General features: G+C 34.3%; 1 protein-coding gene across 1 annotated transcript in view; it reads right to left on the bottom strand.

The window, feature by feature from the left end:
* The window catches only part of LRP1B (LDL receptor related protein 1B), a 1,542,074-nt gene that overhangs the window by 352,348 nt on the left and 1,169,265 nt on the right, over positions 1-20,461 (bottom strand). Inside the window, exons 38-41 of the mRNA XM_081143443.1 lie at positions 6,695-6,821; positions 6,406-6,557; positions 5,999-6,123; positions 4,465-4,836 (exon numbers count right to left, since the gene is read on the bottom strand). Of these exons, the coding sequence (XP_080999569.1) occupies positions 4,465-4,836; positions 5,999-6,123; positions 6,406-6,557; positions 6,695-6,821 (776 nt within the window). The remainder of the gene's footprint in view (positions 1-4,464; positions 4,837-5,998; positions 6,124-6,405; positions 6,558-6,694; positions 6,822-20,461) is intronic.

The following is a 20,461-nucleotide window of genomic DNA, read 5'->3' as shown; positions in this document are numbered from 1 at the left end:
ATATTTTGGATATTAACCTTTTATCAGGTATATGATTTGCAATTATTTTCTCCCAATCGGTAGGCCACTTTTTAAATTTTGTTGATCGTTTTATTTTCTGTGCAAAACCTTTTCAGTTTTATGTAGTCCCACTTGTTTATCTTTGTTTTTGTTTTCATTGCCATTGGAGTCAGAATAAAAAAAAGTCATCACCAAGACATACGTCAAGGAGCTTACTGTCTGTTTTCTTCTAGGAGATTTTTGGTTGCAGGGCTCACATTTAAGTAACCCACTTTGAGTTAATTTTTGTATACGGTGTAAGATGGTGGTTGAGTTTCATTCTTTTGCATGTGGCTCTCCAGTTTTCCCAACACTATTTATTGAGTAGACTGTCCTTTCCCCACTGTATATTCATGGCTCTTTGGTCATAAATTAATTGGCCATATATTCATGGGTTTATTTCTGGGCTCTCTATTCTATTCCACTGATTAATGTGTCTGTTTTTATGCCAATACTATATACTGTATTGTGTATGTGTTTTTTTCGTTAACATAATGTTCCTCATAAATTTTTCTTCTTTTCATATTAAGTAGCCTCTACCAGTGATTCTAATGTCTCTTTTTCAGGAATGTCACTGTGCTCTAGGAATCTGGTCTTGAGTGATGTTGTGGAGTAACAGAGGTTAGAACAATCATGACTGAGAAACGGATCAGAATATGCCATCCCCAAATATGCCACTTTGTCATAAGGATTATTTTTAGCTAAAAGCAATGAGAAACAGCAAATGGAGGGAAAGCACTCTACTCTCCCCCTATCTACCAAAAACAGGGCCTAAATTTCCCTTTGTGAAGGTGTCACCTCTTTCATACCAGGAAGAGAAGGATAATTATTATCGTCGGAGATGAAGAAAGCACCGAAAGAAGTCTCCATAAACAACACTTACTAAATTAATATAGGAGAGGACCATGAGAACTATATGAATTAAAGTCAAACAGTTAAATCAGGAGCCTGCTATGTGCTGCGTAACATGGAACTCTACTGACTGAAGATGCAAGCAGACTATGAAGAGCTCCAAAAGAAAATTCCTGCCAAGATTGCTTAACAGCTACTCACCCATAATTACCCTTTACTCATGCCATAAAAGCAAAACACAAGGGCACAAAATATACCTTGTAAAAGTTAAAGTTAACTCCAACATTTTTTTCCACTCCCTATTGCCCATACCAGCAATTTTCCATAGAAACTATAAACTAATATAAGCTCAACCTCTAGAAATAGTCAGGGTCTCCCTTCCTCCTCCTGTGAGGAGAGCCCCCTACTCTGTCTCTGGAGTGGCCTTTCTTGCTTATCCCCTCTACTCGACCAATCCTGCTTTCCCACTTTAACCTCTTGCCTGGCTTGCATCTTGAATTCTTTCTTACATGAAGTCAAGAACGCTCTTAGCTCAGGGCTCAAGTCCCCACTAGGAACTCACCCCTACATCAGCAAAGTAACCCTTAGCTTCCATTAGTTTCCCAATATATTTACTTTCCCACAATATGCTGCTTCTAGAAGCCCAAACTCCTTCCTTTTGTTTGTCTATGCCTCTGCAATTTATCATCCTTCATTAAAATTGCATATAAGCAAGCATCTGGGATTGTTTCTCTGAGTCTTCACTTCTTTTCTATGAAGGCCCCCATGTACATGTAAAATTAAAATTAAAAAAAATATGAATGTCTTTTCTCCTCTTAAGCTATTATTCGTCAGTTTAATTCAAATTTCACTGACCAAAACTTAAGAGGGTAGAGTAAAATTTATTTCCTCCCCAGCCCTGCAATAGGCCATCTTCTTAAAGAGATTCCAATACACTAAGAAATTTTGAATTTATGGAAACCATATTCACCACTACTTTACAACTTATAACTGAATGAGGGGAGTTTCCATGTCTTTTTTCCTTCATACTAATCACAACTCACTCAAGATTCTGCTCTCCATAATCAATGACCATGTTACGCTCTCTCTTCCATAAAAATTACCCCTTGCCTCACTACTTGCTGACTTCCTATGCACAAATTGCATCTCTTATTTTATCTTTTTCTTATCTCAGTAATTTCAATATCTAATAAAACAATGCTCCATTATAACTTTCCAATAGTTGCAATTATCTAAATAGGTAATCTGAACATTGCTATAGCTCACGGGTGGGGAATGTCAGGAACAAGGGCCCTATACAGCCAGTGAAATCATTTGCTCTGGCTCTGCCAAGGCAACCACAGGTGGCACTCAAAATCCAATAAATCTAGGAGCATTTTTCATAGCTAATTTTTAAGTTGATAATTTTGTATGACCCGTGAATGATGTTATAAATATCCAAATGGCCCTTGGCAGAAAAAAAGCTCCCCACCCCTGCAAATGTATGAAAACTAAAAGTCATTTCCTTATTTTGTAAAATCTGAAAAATTGAATAGCCAAAATTTTTACATTTTGAGAATCAATGTCTGTATGATATATACCAGGCAAATAAAAAATAAATACATTTTAAAAGGCAACTTTTTTTACCTTTGAAATAGCAAAAAAGAAAAATTAACAAAATCAAATGTATTTTTAGGCACTCATAAAAGGATATGGAACTAGCCAATTTAAAGGAAAAGAAAAAAGACACTTCCAATGAAATATAATTTAAAAGCAAGGCATTGCCACAATAGTATTGGAAAATTTCTAAAAGTGTTCTGAAACTATTAATTACATTTTTGGATTTGAACACAAATATGAGAATTATATCTTATAATTTATTGAAATTATCAAGCTGGATATGTGACAAAGGTCCCTGTCCATAAACCAGAAACAGGAGAAAAAGATAGGACGCCACCACTGTGTCCCTCAACTTGTGTTGCTAGTGCAATTTAAATTCTGAACATGCACATATATGAAATCATCCATAAATATGACAACCTAGAGAATAAAAAAGCAAGAATGTATATTTGTAAAATATATTGAACTCATTTAGAAAGGCTCAGTAGAATTTGAAAAAGCAAAAAGGATTGTGAAGGATATTAAATGTTGAAAGAAAACATTGAATAGTGGCAGATATAGCACAGGATGTACAGTATAAAGCTTGATCTAAAATATCTATTTTTATATGAGTAAACATACAATTAGATGGTGAAACTCACTAGTTACCAGGTAAATGTATATTAATATACGCCAACTTTTTTATGTATTAGATAGTCCTAAGATAAACATTAAAAAAATCATTGTTGGCAAAATTATGGGAAAGTAGGCCTTTTTATAGACAATTGATGAAAACATAAAATGATATAGTCTTTTTAGAGATTCATTCAACTAAAAAATAAACAGTGACTTTGCAATTCTATTCCCAGGATTCTATGCTAAAATACATTACATGTGTGAATAAACATACTTATATGTGCAAATGTTCATTGTGACATTGTAGGTAATGATGAGGCACCAGAAACAGCCTAAATGTTTACCAATCAGAAGCGGTTACATAAATTACTGTAACCTTAGTATAGAATTAGGAACAAGCTTTCAAAAGAAGAAGAGACAGCCTTATGTACTGAAATTAAAGCTTTTCAAGATATATTGTAAGTGGGGAAAAAGCAGCTGAATAATGCACATAAAATTATTCTATTTTTCTAATTGCAAACAATACACACACACACACACACATAAAGAAAATTCTGGAGGCATAATTGCCATCGATTATGAAGAAGTAACTGGAATCAATGTTGCACTGATGAGGCAGAATTTTCATTTTTAAATCCATATTATTTGAACACTTTACAATAAATTTGTAAAGTATTTTGCAATCTACAAAATAACAAAACTGATTGACCCTAGTATAGTGAAACTGGAAAAATAGGGAATATATAGAAATCCCATAAAGAAAGAAAAATGAGAGATTCTGTAGAAAGAATATGAAGATCGTCTTCAGAAAAGTTGGAGGACAGGAAAGAGACCTCTCTATATTATATGGGCAATCCACACAATATTATGCTTGAGTAAATATTTAAAATATCTTAAAATATTAAATTATTTCTTTAATAACATTTTCCCATTAGGACTGTACATATATACTATATATATATACACATATATACAAAAAGATCTCTTTGAGAAAACACTGAATATAATTAAACAGATATCCTTAAAGATATAATTTACCCTCTGAAATAAAATTAGTAAATTTTGTACTGAAAATTATTTTCCATGGATTTTAACACACTTATTTATAATAAACATTATGAAGGAATATATTGAGAGTTCTATGATTAGAAACTAATAATCATAATATATATGCAGTATATACTAGCAGTTAATTGCTTCTTTGACTTTTGGGTAATTGGATAGTTCAGTTGCATTCATTCTTGAATATAAACTTTAGGAAAATGTAATTGCTACCTGGAATTACAACTCAAATATCTCTACTAATTGAAATTATACTCATTTCCATCAAAGTATTTAAAAATAAATTCTTGTACTTACTTTCAACAATTACTTGTCTGTCTTCCCAGTTGTCTTTAATAAGCTGTATATTTCCAAAGTGTGCATCACTGTAAAAGATTCGGTTGGTACCTCTTCTTTTTTGATTATAGTCAAAAGCCAAGGCTATGACATTCTTGAAATAATGTGGATTCTCATATGGCCTTATTGGTGAATTTAAATTGGTTTCATCAGAAAGATGTATACTTTTTAATATTGTTCTCCCTGAATACAGCAAATAGCCTTCATGCCTTAGGCAAGAAACTCCATCCTTGGCCAAATATCCATGGGCACAAGCACAAGTTCTCCGGGAATTTCCTCTATAAAGACAAAGTTGCTGACATCCACCATTGTCCTTGGCACAAACATTGGTCCCTATGGATGAAAAAAGGATAACACTCATACACACAAACACATATTAATGTTTTTTATTTGTTTGTTTGTTTAACAAATGTATTTTTCTAATACAAATATTGAATAATTAATATTTAATATTCTGGTGTTTTATTCTTAATTTTTAGACTGGGCATCAAAAAAAATCACACTATACAGTACTGCATTTTTTAATCACACAATTTTAAAATTTTTGACTTCTTATTTCAAAGATCACATCTTTCTGCTCCCCTCACCATTCAATAGAAGAATTTAAAATTTTCCCTAATCAGCTAGTTAAGTATATAACTCTTTTTTGAAACTTAACACTGAGAATATAATAAGTTACATGTACTCTAATCTTTGGCATAAGTAACAGGTTCATTCAAAACATGAACTGAATTCACAAAAAACATGCACTACTTTATGCTCTGTGTCTGTGAAGTATGTAAGATATCAAAGGAATTTATGGCTCCAATGTGCCTAACATCCTCAGAATATTGGGAATACATTTTTTACTCCAGGTTTGAGTGAGAATGTAATCTGGTATTAAAATTTCTCAATCAGACTAATTCTTCCCTACGAATCCATCATCTTCTCCAAAATTGCTATACCTTCCTTTGATGTCAAGAAAATGAAATGCAATTTATTTTAATGAACATAAAAACAGACATTTTAATGGAGGCAATTTTAAAAAAAATATCCAAATCACTGTCATATCAGTTTCAAAATATACACCTTAAAGAAGTGATAACTTTGGACATATTTCACACTAACAGCAAACTTCTGGAGTCATAATTGCTTTATAGATTAAAATATAATAAAAAACAAACACTTTGGCTGTTTTTTACTTTCTAATGTCCCAATTATGCTTTGTATTTTTTATTGACTATGTGTACCTGTCAAGTTTTTTTTATTACTTAGCCCCAACTATACTGGACATGTCAGGCATATAATCTGTTCATATACATGTACATATGAACTAACATATATTTATTTCATTAGGCTACTACATGGCTTTTATGAGAAATTAGACCTCCCCAAAAAAGAGTTTTGATGATTTGAACTCAAATAATAATTAATCCCTTACCTAGTCTGATAAATGTTAAAAACAAATAAGAGAAAGAAATAGCATAAAATGTATTTATTATATGAGAATGCTGACCTTTCTCTCTTACTCGGTTAAAGACCTTAACCTCTTTCAGGTTGACTCCAAGACCCGTTCTCATGGTTATGGTTTCTGTGGCATCATTTTTGTGGCCCCTTCTGATGGACCCGTTGGCGTGTGCTCTGCCAAGAAGATGAACATACGTGATCATTGCTCTTTACTTCAAATCAAGCCAGCTATTTATGCTCAAAATAACACCCCAGCAAAAAGGGAAAAAAACAACTTTTAGTCTGTGACATTGAAATGGATAGAAAGAGTGCCAGCTTTTCCTGTGAAAACTGCATGGTTTCATGAGATCCTTTTCATGACCTTGCTAAGGAATGACTAATCCTACAAGGGTAAAGCAACTAACAGGCACTGAAATAACATTTTCAGACTCAAACACTCTTGAAAAAATAAATTACCTGTCAGACCAGTAGATGTAAGCCCCAAAGACTGCAACTGAAAACATATCCACATTGCTCCCTGACAGCACCACCTCGCGACTCCCTCCAGTCTCAAGGTCGATTCTTTCGATTTTGTCTGTACGAGCATCACACCAATACAATTTATTTTCCTAAAGATCAGTTGAAAAGTAAAATTACAATCTGTGTTTGATTGTTTTATTAAGAAAATGAGAGAACACTAAGAGAAGACTAAATTAAGTTGGAAGTTAATACACTCTAAATATTTAAGAAAGGAAATCCAACAGACCTCATAGTCAATAGAGATGCCATTAGGCCATGCGATTCCCATGCTTACGAGGACCACCTTCCCTGAGCCATCTAAGCGAGCCTTTCCAATGCACGGCATCTGTCCCCATTCAGTCCAGAACAAGTAGCTGAAATTAAATTGTTGATTTATATTAATATGCAGATAAACACAAAAAGACATATTAAAAATAACAGTAACATTCATACTAGAAAATCAAAAATAATACATTCCAGAAATCAATATACATGTGCTTTTGATTGCTACTAAATATTTTTATTATGAAAATTTTGTAGCCATTCATAGAATGTGTGCAGATGAATTCAAAATCCTACCAAAATGCCTTTGGTCCATGCCACCCTCTATCTGAAATTCTCTTTGCAACCTGCTTGCCTAATTTGCTCTTTTTCATATCTCTAAAAATCATTTCCTTTAAGAAAACTTCAGTGTTCTGATTATAGCACCATGTAATCTGCTTTATAACATGGATGAGAATGGCAAATTTAAACTTGTATTTCTTTCGTATTATTTTTATTAATTTTTTTGCCACCATCAGCTCAATGAAGCCAATGAACTTTTCTCTTTTTTATTTACTATTACACCTATAGCACTAGGTAAATGGAATATTTATTAAAATAAAAATTAGTTGTAGGTAAACATTTAATTTATGAAAAAATATATGAATGCATCATAACTTTCAATTCTGTCCACTGATAAGTGTAATTATTCTAATTTAAATTTTTAAAATTATATTGTGAAGCCATCTTAAAACATAGATTTATACAAAAGCAGGCATTTCTATTTTAGCAATTTTATAATACAAAATGTAATGTGGAAAAAAATAAAATATAGAAAGAAAATCCAAAGCATGTTGCAATAAAACAATGTCAAAAAATAAAATGTAGGAAAACACAAGGTATATAATCAATGTTTTCTTTACTCAGTCATTCATCAAATACAATATTTATATTACAATACAGAAATTCATGCTTTCAGATAAAAAAGATCCATCCTTTTGAAATTATGTCAACTGAAGTTTTTATACAGCTGTTAGATACTAGCAATAATTAAAGTTGAGAAAAATATGGCAACTATTAATTCAGGTAAAAATGGGAGTGTATTATGTGCATATTTGAATACATATATATGACATTTCATCTACAACAGAAGAAAATGAGATTTCATGTAGAAAAATCAAAGGCTACATTCATATTTATATCCACTAAATGCAGTAATTATTAATCTATGGAAAAAGACAAACAATATGAACATATATGTATTCTCTTTATGTGTATTGTTTTGACTTATTTTAAAAGTTGATTTTTTTCCAGAAAATTCTGTATAAAATAAATATGTTGGAATTTTATAACCAGACAAAAAAGAGGTATGGCTAGAATCCCAAGCATATAGATTTTAAAGACAGTTTCATTCATTTTTTTTTAATATATCTTTATTGATATCAGAGAGAGGAAGAGAGAGGGAGAGAAATAAAAACATCAGTAATGAGAGAGTCATTGATCGGCTCCCTCCTGCACGCCCCTCGCTGGGGATCGAGCCCGCAACCCGGGCATGTGCCCTAACTGGGAACTGAACCGGATTCTCCTGGATCCTAGATCGATGCTCAACTCCTTAGCTATGCCCAGCAGGGCAAGATAGTTTCATTCTTATTTACAAAGTCTAAAAATCAGAAAGGGAAAATTTTATAGCAAGAAATTCAACTAATATTTTACTTGTTAAATCTAGGATGAAGCAGACATAAAAATATCTCTACTTGTATTAAAATTAAGATTTTTAAAAGTTTAAGGGAGACTCATTATATTAAAAAAATAAAAATAAAATAACTATTTAAATGGAAGGTCAAATGTGTTGTTCCACTTAACATTCTAAAGGCAAATTTTAGCATTAACAATGCTCTTAAGATGACTAGCCAGTCATCGTGTTAAAATGTCAGGTACTGTTATACTGTGAAGGAGGCATTTGGAAGCCAGGATAGGCATGTGATTACTTATTCAATCTAATTCTTGTCATCTATTTTCACATACTAAAAAGTCCCAATATAGAAGGGAATATGTATAATAAGCATTTTATTTAATATTCTGCTTTCAAATGAGCTAAATGAGTAATAAAAATATTATTTTGAGTAAGCAGGCTGATTCATCTATTTAACTTATTTAACCCTAATTTTCAGAGCTATACAAATTGCAGCTCAGGATGTTAACAATCCCCAGTCACACAGCTGATAAGGGTCCATGCCAGGAACTGCACTTGGGTTTTACAGGCCCGTACTATCCTCTCTATGATATGTTGTGTCACCAACAGTATAATAATCTTTTATCAAATTCTATTCTTCTTTAGGTATAAGAAGTATAACAAAGATCTCCACACTTAAAAACAAAAAAACAAAATATGAAAAAGCCATTAGTATTGAGGAACAAGTCTTTCTCTTTTTTCCCAAGTAGTCCCTATTCATTTAAAATTGGCAATATATCCATGTAGAGGGCTTGGATAAATGGCAATTTATAATGATAAATTAATAAGGTTAAAAATTGTTCAAAATAAAATTATCTTGAATACAGATTTTACTTAAACTTTCAGTAGTGATTTGATAAACTATCATAATATATGAAGCCAAATCTGACTGCAAGAATCACTTTTATGGCTAAATCATTTATCAGCTTAATAAAAGATTGTACACTGACCAAAATTAAGCAACATTTGATAAATGTCAGACAAAAAATTATTTTTTTGCTCCATAAACTGAAATTGAAAATAAAGAATTGAATAGAATTAACACTTTGAGAGCCTTTGGGGATTATAAACTAAATTTAGAGAAAAAACACTCTCTAAGTGTAAAAAACTGCAGGGAGAAACATGAATAATTTAAGAGAGTAATTTACATAAACACACTTGAGATATTTTTAATGAACATAGAGTCTTCGTATCAAAGTGTGATCTTTGGCAATGGGAAGAAATGAAAAAAATCCTTATCTCTGGTTTTTGAGACTCATGGAAATTAACATCAATGATGGTATTATATATTGATGTTTTCCCCATTTTAGTCCAAATTTTGTTGTAAACTTTGTTGGATTGTATAATATAGCCAACAAAATGGCCTTTAGAGCACTAGCTTGGTAAATCTAGCCCTGAAATTCTCAAAATTATCAAAATCAGTTACTATGTGACATCATTGAATTTTCTCTGGATAATAATTTGTCCCAAACTGAAAATTTCCTTATGTACAGAATTAAAGTATGCAAAATTTAAAAAAGAACATTCAAAAGTCCTTTGAAAGATTATAGAAATACTATGAGAAATCATCATAACACAAATATCCCTATTGTCTTCATTAGACACAGAAGTTCTTGGCAGAGAAAGTGCAATGGATACATAGCATGAGTTAATTTCCAATTAATTACTGACATTTGGACAAGTAAAAGACTGCATTTGGTTGCACTGGAGTTGGTCCCATAGGCCTAGCATACACTTTCTGGTCTCCAAAAGTTTATTGAATTTATCATACAACAATTATATTGGTGTCAGAATTAGTTCACACATCAGTTCACTTATAAAGGAAAACAAACCATTTTTATGTCATAATTAGTTATATTCAAACTGAAAAACATATATTCAAGGCATTATAAGTGTCCTTGAATAATTTCAAATAAGCTATTTTGTGCGAAATAAGGCTATGTGAGAACAAAGTTCCGACTCTGGGAGGGGAGGGGGGGAGGTAAAGAAGTGTAAGGCAAGAAAAGAAAGTATGAAAACGCCTAAATTGTTAAAAGATGCCCTGGCTGAGGAGCTCAGCTGGTTAGAGCGAGGTTGTGGGTTCAGTCCCTGGTCAGGGCACATGCAAAGATCAACCAATGAGTGCATAAATAAGTGGACCAACAAATTGGTGTTTCCCTCTCTCTCTAAAACAATTTTTAAAATAAATTAATAAAAGTTTAAAAAAAAAAGTAAATTAAAAATATGAATAGCCCTGGCTGTTGTGGTCCAGTGGTTGGAGCGTCGGCCTGTGTGTTGAAGGGTGTCAGGTTCAACTCCCCGTCAAGGGGATGTTCTTGGGTTACAGGTTTGTTCCCCAGCCCCGATGGGGCACATTCGAGAGGCAACCAATCCATGTGTTTCTCTCACATCGATGTTTCCTCTTTCTTGCTCTCCTCCCCAACCCTACTTCCAAGCTCTCTAAAAATCAATGAAAAAAATATCTAAAAATATCCTCAGGTGAGTATTAGCTAAAAATAAAAACAGACATAAATAAATAAATAAATAGATAAATAAATAAATAAATAAATAAATAATAAAGTTTAAAAAATAGCATTAAATGTGGTTCTTATATTTTAGGTATAAAAACAAGAGTGAAAACCAACTAATTTGAATCAATTATTTTCTTTGAATATAAGATTCTCTTTATAGGCTGCTAAACTGTTTCCCTGGAGACAGATCCAGGTTGCAATTTTTACAATAAACTTGCCATTTCTTCCCATTCCTATTCCTTCTCTAAGAGGGCATGATTTAGAAACGTTATCAGATACGTTAGAGAAAACCTGAGATAACTAAAAATGTACATGCTGGCACAAAAAAAGATCGTAATTCCCTTATGTAGACAGTTGCTTCGTGAGGAAGAAAACCAAGAATGTCATCCTGTCCTCTGCTAGACTGGGGGTCAACCATGTGTTAATATATTTTCAAAAAGTAACACAAACAAAACAAAACGAAAGCCCTACAGATTAGCAATAGCAGCCAGACTGTATGTGAGCATCAGCTTTTTGATAAAACTTGCCTGTGATTTTCAATGTCTTAGCAGTTTCACTAGATCCACTTAAAACTTACACTAATTGAATACCTTGTAGACCAACATGTCAACCTCTCCATCTTTAGGGCACAAGCAAAATAATATAATATTGTAAATGTTTCAATACATTTTACGAACACATGAATTGATTTTCCTTCACCCCCTATGAAGACTGGTATGATGCAGAACCTTCTCTGTTTCTGTGAAAGCTTCTTTATATTTCCTTTTTTTCCTTGTATGTGCCATTTTGTTTTGAGAAAGTATTACATGCTAATCCCAAAACACTTTCAAATCCTGAATGTGTTATTGCATAGAGGCTCCTGCAATATACAAAGAACTCAACCACAGAGAGCAGAACACTTTGCTAAAGAGAAGAGAGTCTAGAGACAGTACTTTTCCTTTTTGTTGTTATTGTTGTTGGTACTTTGGTGGAAGATTCTCAAATATATTCTTTCATTTCAGTCATGTACTCATTCAACAAACACAGGGTGTCCCCCAAAAAAGTCTACACACTTTAACAGCTGATAGCTCAGTTTTGAAAATGAAGTGTATTTTAATAAACACTCCCTTGATAATTATTCAAAGTGTGTGTATATATTTTGGGGGGGCACCCAATATTAAGTACCTATTATGTGCTAGGTGGTGATGATATGAAATAAATGGGACTTAGTGACCCTCATGTAGCTCACTGTTTAATGACAGAGGCAAAGGGGTACGTAAAGAATTACCTGGAAAAAAAATGCTAACAGAAGTAAATTTGGTAGTTGTAAATCTCTGGAAGTCATTAAAATAAAGACTTCAACAATGAAAATGTAGAAGTGCTATGATAAGAGAAGTTGTCACTCCTATAAACAGCTCCAGAAAGAAACTTTTCTTTTGAACCAAAATAAAGATACAGGGCATCTGAGTTGTTCTCTTTTTCTGTTTAAACTTAAATTATTTGTAAATTATTTGTTTTACAGTTGTTATTCTGGTGTTTGTTTTCCTTAAGTTTTACATAAGATTCCTTCTTGATTCACTATTTTGTGATAGAAAGTAACTATATAAAACAATTGTTTTTTATGTAAAGCAAACAAAAAAAAATAGTGTTGCTCAGGCAACACTGGAGAAGTACAGAGAAAAATTCTTCACAAAGAAAAGTTTCTTTGACACCTGTAATCCCATAGCACATTAGGCTTATCACCCTATACTATACTTAATTCCTTATTTTATTTATGTATTTGTGCCCTGCCTCACTGCCCATCTTCTCATTTTAAATAATTCATAAATATATATGTACATGTACATATATTGTATTATTTTACTGTTTACATGTTTAAAAGTTGTTTTCTTGAGTGGTTTATCTTTTATTAATTTTTTATATTTTCAATATATAATATTTGATGTTTACCTATAATATATGAATTTTCCTCTGAAATATTTCACACCTAGACCCTGAGAACCCAGACTCCTAGTGCTCATGAGCTTATTTAGAATTTTTTAAATATTACACAGAAATCTTTAATATTTTTCATGACCTCCAACCTATCATATATTTCAGTCCTAACATAGGCTGGGTATTCTGCATTAAAACAGACTGAGGTGATTTCTATAGGTAAATAAAGAAAGCTGTCTTTCATAATTCTCTTTACTCTTTACTGCATCTTTAATGGGTCAGATCCCTTGAGAAATTGGGGAAAGCTGTTATATTTGCGTGTGGCTCTTTGGTTTTCATTCAACGTGGCCTTGTTGGTCTGGGCCAGGGGCTCCCTGGTGCAGTGGGAGCTGGCCTGACTTTGCTGGCCATTCTCAGCAACAGCCACACAGCTGCAATGACAGCTCAGAGTATCTTGATCATTTCTGACTTTAAGAGGGAGAGAGAAAATCTAAGATTTGTGTTTGTGGAAAGAAGATGCAGCATATGCGAAAAGACTCGATGAGTGAGACTTAACTAGCTTTGAAAGAAAGGTAGGTGCCTGCAGTAGAATTTTTGAGAAAATTCCTGATGGAAAATAGTGTCTCTCTTCTTTCCTCTGCCTTCACAATTTTGTATGTCTTGCTCAGAAACATGGAGAGAGAAGTGGCTTTGATCTAGGGCATGGCTGTGGTATTCCTAAATTACCTGAGCATCATGGTATCTTAATATTATTGCACTAGCACCCAGATCCACTATTTTTCTATTGTAAATTAAATTTAATTGCATTTCATTTTTACATGTGTTGCCTTGACATAAGATGCAAAATAAACTATAGAAAATGGTGTTAAACTATACTATACTCTTGCTAGCTCAATGAATGTTAAACTGTCTTTCAAGACTTTCTGTATATTGTTGAGCGTACTCTAAAAGCATATACATATACAACCAATCAAAGACCATTTGACAATAAGTACTTGGACACGAGATCCATCATCAAGCTGAATCTTTGCATTGGAGAGAAATACTCTTTAGCAATATGTTTATAGTCATAGGAATTTAAAGTTAAATGAGGAAAGGCAATGTACATCCTGGTGCCTCAGAAGAAAACAAAATTAGAGAGTATTTGTGCTTCACTTAGAGATCATAGTCCATGGAAAGGTATTCGACTTTTTCAGTATCATACTGTGACTTCTTATACTTCATTTTGTTGTTGTTGTAAGTAGAAAATGACTTTTTAGTATAAAAAATTATTACATTTCAATTTTTTAAAAGAAAGTGATGGCTTACCAAAAAAAAAAAAAAAAAAAGTCAATGGAGGAGAGAAACTAATTTTTAAATCTGAATTAAATTCATATATGCTTTCTAGTTTTCATTTGGCTGCATTTTAAAAGACTTCAAGTTTCCGTTGTTCAAAAACAGTCTTCACTTCCACTTTCTTTTTGTTTTTTTAATCCTCACCAGAGGATATTTTTTTCAATTGTTTTTCAGAGAGAGTGGAAGGGAGAGAGAGAGAGAGAAAAACATCAATGTGAAAGAGACACATTGATTGGTTGCCTCCTGCATGAGCCCTGACTGGAGCAGGGGATCAAGCCTGCAACCCGGGACCCTTCAGTCCACATGCTGAAGCTCTAACCACAGAGCTAAAGCTGTGTCCACTTTCAAGGCACATTTATATCTTGGATTCAGTTAATTTACTTTATTATGGTTTGCCTTTTCCCTTGGCAATACCGCCTGTCATGTTTTAACTTCAAATAGAATATTAAAATGCTATACTTTATTCTTATTATATGAATTTTGACATTTAAATGTCTACGTAATGTTACCTGAAAATCAATGTTTAAAAAACTTATATAGACTGGTCATTATTAAGCCTTTTCCCCCCTCACCACACCCCGCTGAACTCAAGTCAGTAACCATGTAGATAATGTACAGGGAGAAATATGTCATTAATATTTTCTAGCAGGAGTAAACACTTCCTGAAAACAAGCTTAATATTTTAAAAGATGTATTGATTCTTAGCTATGAATCCTGAAAAATATCAATCCCTGTGATTTATTTAATACTTAAGAAGTGTTTTTAAGGAATGAGGGTATAGAGGTAAATAATATTTAAAATATTGCTACATAGTCAAAGTTTCTCATTTTGTGGGGTGAAAAGTAAATCTTGTTTCAGGGACTCAAATTAAGAAATCAAAAATATTTGCTGAGATCCTCCAGCTAAGTCAGTGCTGAGCTCACAGTTGTAACAGAGATAAATGTAAAATCTAAGACATCTGGAGAGAAGAAATTGTTGGGGGCACAGATGTTGATCATACTCTGTTAACCATGATTGTGAAAGAGGGGAGGGCACCTAATAGGAATAGGACCATAGATGTTTAATGATTATTCAACTTACTAAAGATAGATAAGGAGTTTTTCTACAGACCCTAGGAAACTGGACGATATTCGGCAAAAAGAAACACAGAGCTGTAAAAAGATGAGACACCCTGGGTTCTGGATGGGTCCACTGCTCAGAAAAGAAAATGCATTTTGAGAAGAGACAAAGGACAGGATGCACTTTGATTTGGTTGCTGTGCCTGGAGCCCAGCCCCTCTCTGGGAGTTTGCCTCAGGAATGCTGACTATTCTCAGGTCTCAGGAACTGGCACAACTAAGTTTTAACACCACTGAAAATTAGCAATCTTGTTATCAGACTTCAAGATCCTGGAAGGAGACACAGGGGCCACAGGCCCTACAGTCACCCCCCCCCCCGCACCCTATCCCCCCCCCCCGCATGCAGTCCTATATAACCAGCCAAGTAATAAGGGAAGAGCAGAGCGGATTTTACGTGGATGAACCCCTCTGCTCTCCCATTTTGCCGGCAATAATGGAATACATGCTTAAATATGATTCAACCTTGTCTCTGCTTAACTGGTTGAAGTAGCGACATGTAGTCCAGACCCATTTTGTCCAGTTTCAAAATAACAGCATTTAGTGCCAGATGGAAATAGATGTGAGAAACTACAGAAAATCTAAGGTAAGTTTCAGTATTGTCAGATCAAAAGAACCATGATAACATAAAAAGAGACGCCATGGTTAGCAAAGGAATGCAATACAGTGATTGAAGTGTAAAAACATGAAAATAAATTTAAAAGATACATATAGCAAGAGAGGCAATGGCATTCAAAACCTCAAACGATGAGAAAAATAAGCAGAGGAGATATACAACGCTTAGAGGTTAGGTCGACAAGAGGTCAGAGAGACCTAGAAAAGCAAGAGTGAGAGAAGGTAACTGAGGAAGTAAACACTGGAGTGGGTAATTAATTTAAAAGCATCAAGGAGAAGGCAAGTGGTGTGAAACCTGGGGGGGTGGGGGGACAACCTTTGGCTTTGGCTATTGATAAATAAATTTAGAAATGCTGGAAAGAACAGAAGCTGAAAACCCATTTCAGAAATTCAATGGTGGTAGCTCTCTAGTCTCTATTCTAAATTAACATATGTGGAGAAATAAGACATGGGTAAGTAGTTTTTTCTCTTTTCTTTTTCCAATAAGAAGAATTGGAGCCTATTTAAAAGCAATGGGAAAGACTTCATTGAAAGAAACAAGTTAAAGAGGATAGATTTGAAAAGAATAGTTGTCTGTGACTTGCCTGAGGAAATAGATGCCATTGTTTCCAGAATAAAAGTGAAGTAAATTTTAGTGAAGAAAGACAACTTTCTCTGAGATTATATTCACTTGTTTCACAACATTCACGGCAGGAACTCGCACAAGCATTTTCCCGGACCCCCGCATCATCACCGCTTCACAGTCAACCACCCAATCTATTTAATTGCTTTGCAACGCTGGCAACTTTGCTGACCTCTCCCTGCCCTGCTGACCCACGTTATGACTCACGGTGACGACCCTGTGAACACCCCAGCCCACGGCTCCTTGTCTTTAATTGTCTCAGGAACCTACATCTGCCTCTCCTCTGCCTCTGCCCCACAGAAGCAAGGGCACAAACCTACCTCTCTCCTTGGCCCCTGCCTTACATCAACAGGGCCACAAACTGCCCAACTACCAGTGAAATTGCTCTACCTCCAGTATCCACAGTGGCTGGGATACCTGACGCCAGATGCAAACCTTGGCTCTTTTCTGCCCTCTGCTCCTCCTGACCCCTCTTACTGCTTCTTCCTCGCCAAGGTTCCTCCTTCCCGCCCTGGACTTTGTTTCCTCCTCGTGTGCATTTTCTCCCTCTACCTTTTTGCCAGTTTCTTCCCCTCTGCCTGTGAATATTTGCAGTACCCCTGACGCCCACACTAAGAAAAGCTTTCTCCATACCCTAAAATCTTCTCAGCGTACCTTCTCTTTTATTATGGTTCACCTTTTCCCTTGGCAATACCACCTGTCATGTTTTAACTTCAAATAGAATATTAAAATGCTATACTTTATTCTTATTATATGAATTTTGACATTTAAATGTCTATGTAATGTTACCTGAAAATCAATGTTTGAAAAACTTATATAGACTGGTCATTTTTAAGCCTATCCCTCCTCACCACACCCCACTGAACTCAAGTCAGTAAACGTGTAGATAATGTACAGGGAGAAATATATTGTCCAGGTTTTGGTAACTGTAGTCTAAATCGGCAAGCTCCCCCAATCTCCTGAAATGAACAACAGCGCCCCAATCATCAGCCGCATGCTCTGTTCTTTGTTTTTATTCCTCCTAAACTCTCCATTGCTGACACAGTCTTGTTCCTAAAACTCTCTTCACTTGACTTCTATGATAATTATTTTCTGCAGACTTGAAACGGCTATTTCTCTCTCTCTCTCTCTCTCTCTCTCTCTCTCTCACTCATTTCCCTTATTGTTGATTTTCTTCCCTGTCCCCAATCAATTCACCCCCTAACTGTAAACATCCTTCATTTGTGTCCTTAACTTATGTTTTCTGCATTCTTTCTTGGGTAATCTCTTCCACTACCATGGTTTATTGCAGAGTCTGTTGGAATAAGTAGGAAAGGACTGTATATTTATTCAACCCCTGATTCCATTTATGCTCTCTTCAATATCTCATCTTCAGAATTTGCTATCTCAGGAAGAATCCAGGACTTCCAAATCAATTTTAGTTAACAGAACAGAATCACATTATTAAGATTAATTTTCAAACATAAAAGACCATATTTTTCTAAATCCGATCTTAAATCTCATATTTATTTTAAACTTTCCTTCCCTCGCTCCAACTTTGACCCCACTCCTCCTGGCCTGAGAACCTGCAGTAATAGAGTGACACATTTAATTTTTTTTTTACTTACTGTTCTTTCTTATTTATTTTATTCTTCTCCTTAACTATTTGCTTTTATCTCTCTCCATTACTTGGCTTGAAGGCAGAGAAAGAACCCTCCTCGCTCCTCCATAACACTCTGACTGGAATAATGAATAAGCATTTTTAAAAATTTCTTACTTAAATAATGCTACAGCCAGGCCGGACATGGCTCAGCGGTTGAGCATGGACCTATGATCCAGGTGGTTGATTCCTGGTCAGGGCAATGGTTGTGGACAATGCCCTGGTTGTGGACTCCATCCCCTGTTGGGGGCGTGTAGGAGGCAGCTGATCAGTGACTCTCTCATCATTGATGTTTCTATCTCTCTCTATCTGAAATCAATAAAGACATATTTTTTAAAAAAGGAAGAATGCTACAACTTCCATAAACTCTCATCATACTTCTGATCTCTACTTATGTGGGTTGCTTGGGGCCAGAGGGGAGGTTTAGGAGAGATTGTCCAGGACCAGTTTAGATTTCACTTGATAAATAAACTGAAGAAGTTGTCACCATGGTAGTGATGTTAAATATGACAGACCTTATCGCCTATTTTATGGCCCCAACTTTTATCTTCCAGCTGCATCACCTTCTCTTTCCTACACATACATCATGTACTTATGCTCTTCTAATGCCCTTTGTTTTGCCAATATATTCCCATTCCATCTCAGAAAATTCTCTCCTTCAGTTCTCCTCCATAAAGCCTGTAGTAATCACCCCTATTGCTGCTACTCCCCTCACTTTTATTATCTCCTCTCATTATACGCTATCTCTTTTAAATCTCAGTTTAAGTTTATAATGGTCTTATGGAAATTATTACTTTAACATGAGATTTAGATATAAGATTTAAGCTAAAAGTTATATTGATCTAGTATTTTTATGCCTGAAAATGAGTCTTATTTACAATATGAGACTATTCTTTAACTAAAATTTTGTGTGTGTTTAAACTGAAAGTTTAAACAAAAAAAACACACACCTCATCATGAACTGAAGCAACATCTTATTTATAGCATCATACTTCACAGTGTCCACCAGCGTCTTTCACACAGTAAGTAGTCCTGTTTTGTCAAAACGTTCTGAATTGAAGTCAGAGGAGGAAATGAAGATATACTGACATGACCTGTTTCACAGTGCATAGTGCTCAATAAGTGTTCATTGAACAAACTGACAAAAAGTGAAGTGTATGTGGGTTCCTTTGCCTGAGGTTCTCAGTCATCATAGGGAGCAGTAGGTATAGTTTGTGCTAAGATGGCTGTAGAGATATAAAAGACACATAAGGAAAAAAAGTTCTGGAATAACAACTTGAGGATGTCTACTAGGTTTCAATAAGAAATATAAAAGAAAATTACAGATTGAAAAGTAATATCAAGAGGCCTGTTAAATTGAACTGCATGAATCTATACCAGGTCAGGCGCAGAGGTGCTCTACAAATCAAATGAAGTATTGGACTTACTACAAATATGAAGGAAAGAAATTTTTTATTAGAAACAGATCCACTTTCTGTGTATATATGGGATTTCACAGCATTCAAATTATACCTATTTCTACCACTAGAATAATTATTCACAGTCAAGCAATTGATAAAATTTTCTCTATTGAGGCTACAACAATTTATGGCTTGATTGTGAATTATAACATAAAGAGGTTTTTAAAATACTGTCACATTGGAAGAGAATATTTTTATTTTCAAGTTTACAGGTGTGATGTGGACACATTTAACTGAGTTATGTGTTTTATTCTTGAAATTAAACAAAGTGACACCCACTCTTCCCAGTCTCAATATGGAGTGGCAGGCGTCCATCACAGCAGGCTGGAGGCTGCACAGGGGGAAGTCAGACCCAACTCAAAATGCTTTTATAAACCTTCTCTTCTAATTTTTCTCCACCCTCATTCTTATTATTGTTTATTCTCTTTTCACTTACAGTTCTAACCTTTAAATTTTCATTATAATTTTATTCTGAAATTGTTAAAACTATTTTCCTATATGCTTGGTTTTTAAATTAATTTCTAGAATACTTAACACAACATGATTTATGTATATATGCAACATGTAACACACACATATATACACACATAATATTTGGAGTTTAGCAAAACCTAATGCTCCCACATATCAACTTGATGACAGAGTAACATATTTAAAATTGCTGACTCAGTTTCCTTTCTGTTAAATCGAGAAAATAATGCCACTCTGGGTTTGTTGTGAGCTTTTAAACAAAGTAAAAAGGGGCCCACTGGTAAATTTTGAGCAAAGAAGTGACAGCTACTTAAACCCAAAAGAATCAATGGGCTGCTACA

This window comes from Miniopterus schreibersii (genome assembly GCF_964146895.1).
Source record: "Miniopterus schreibersii genome assembly, chromosome: 7".
In the NCBI taxonomy this organism is placed as follows: domain Eukaryota; kingdom Metazoa; phylum Chordata; class Mammalia; order Chiroptera; family Miniopteridae; genus Miniopterus; species Miniopterus schreibersii.
Note: the sequence above shows the minus strand (reverse complement) of the source record. Positions and strands in the feature narration are given on the sequence as shown.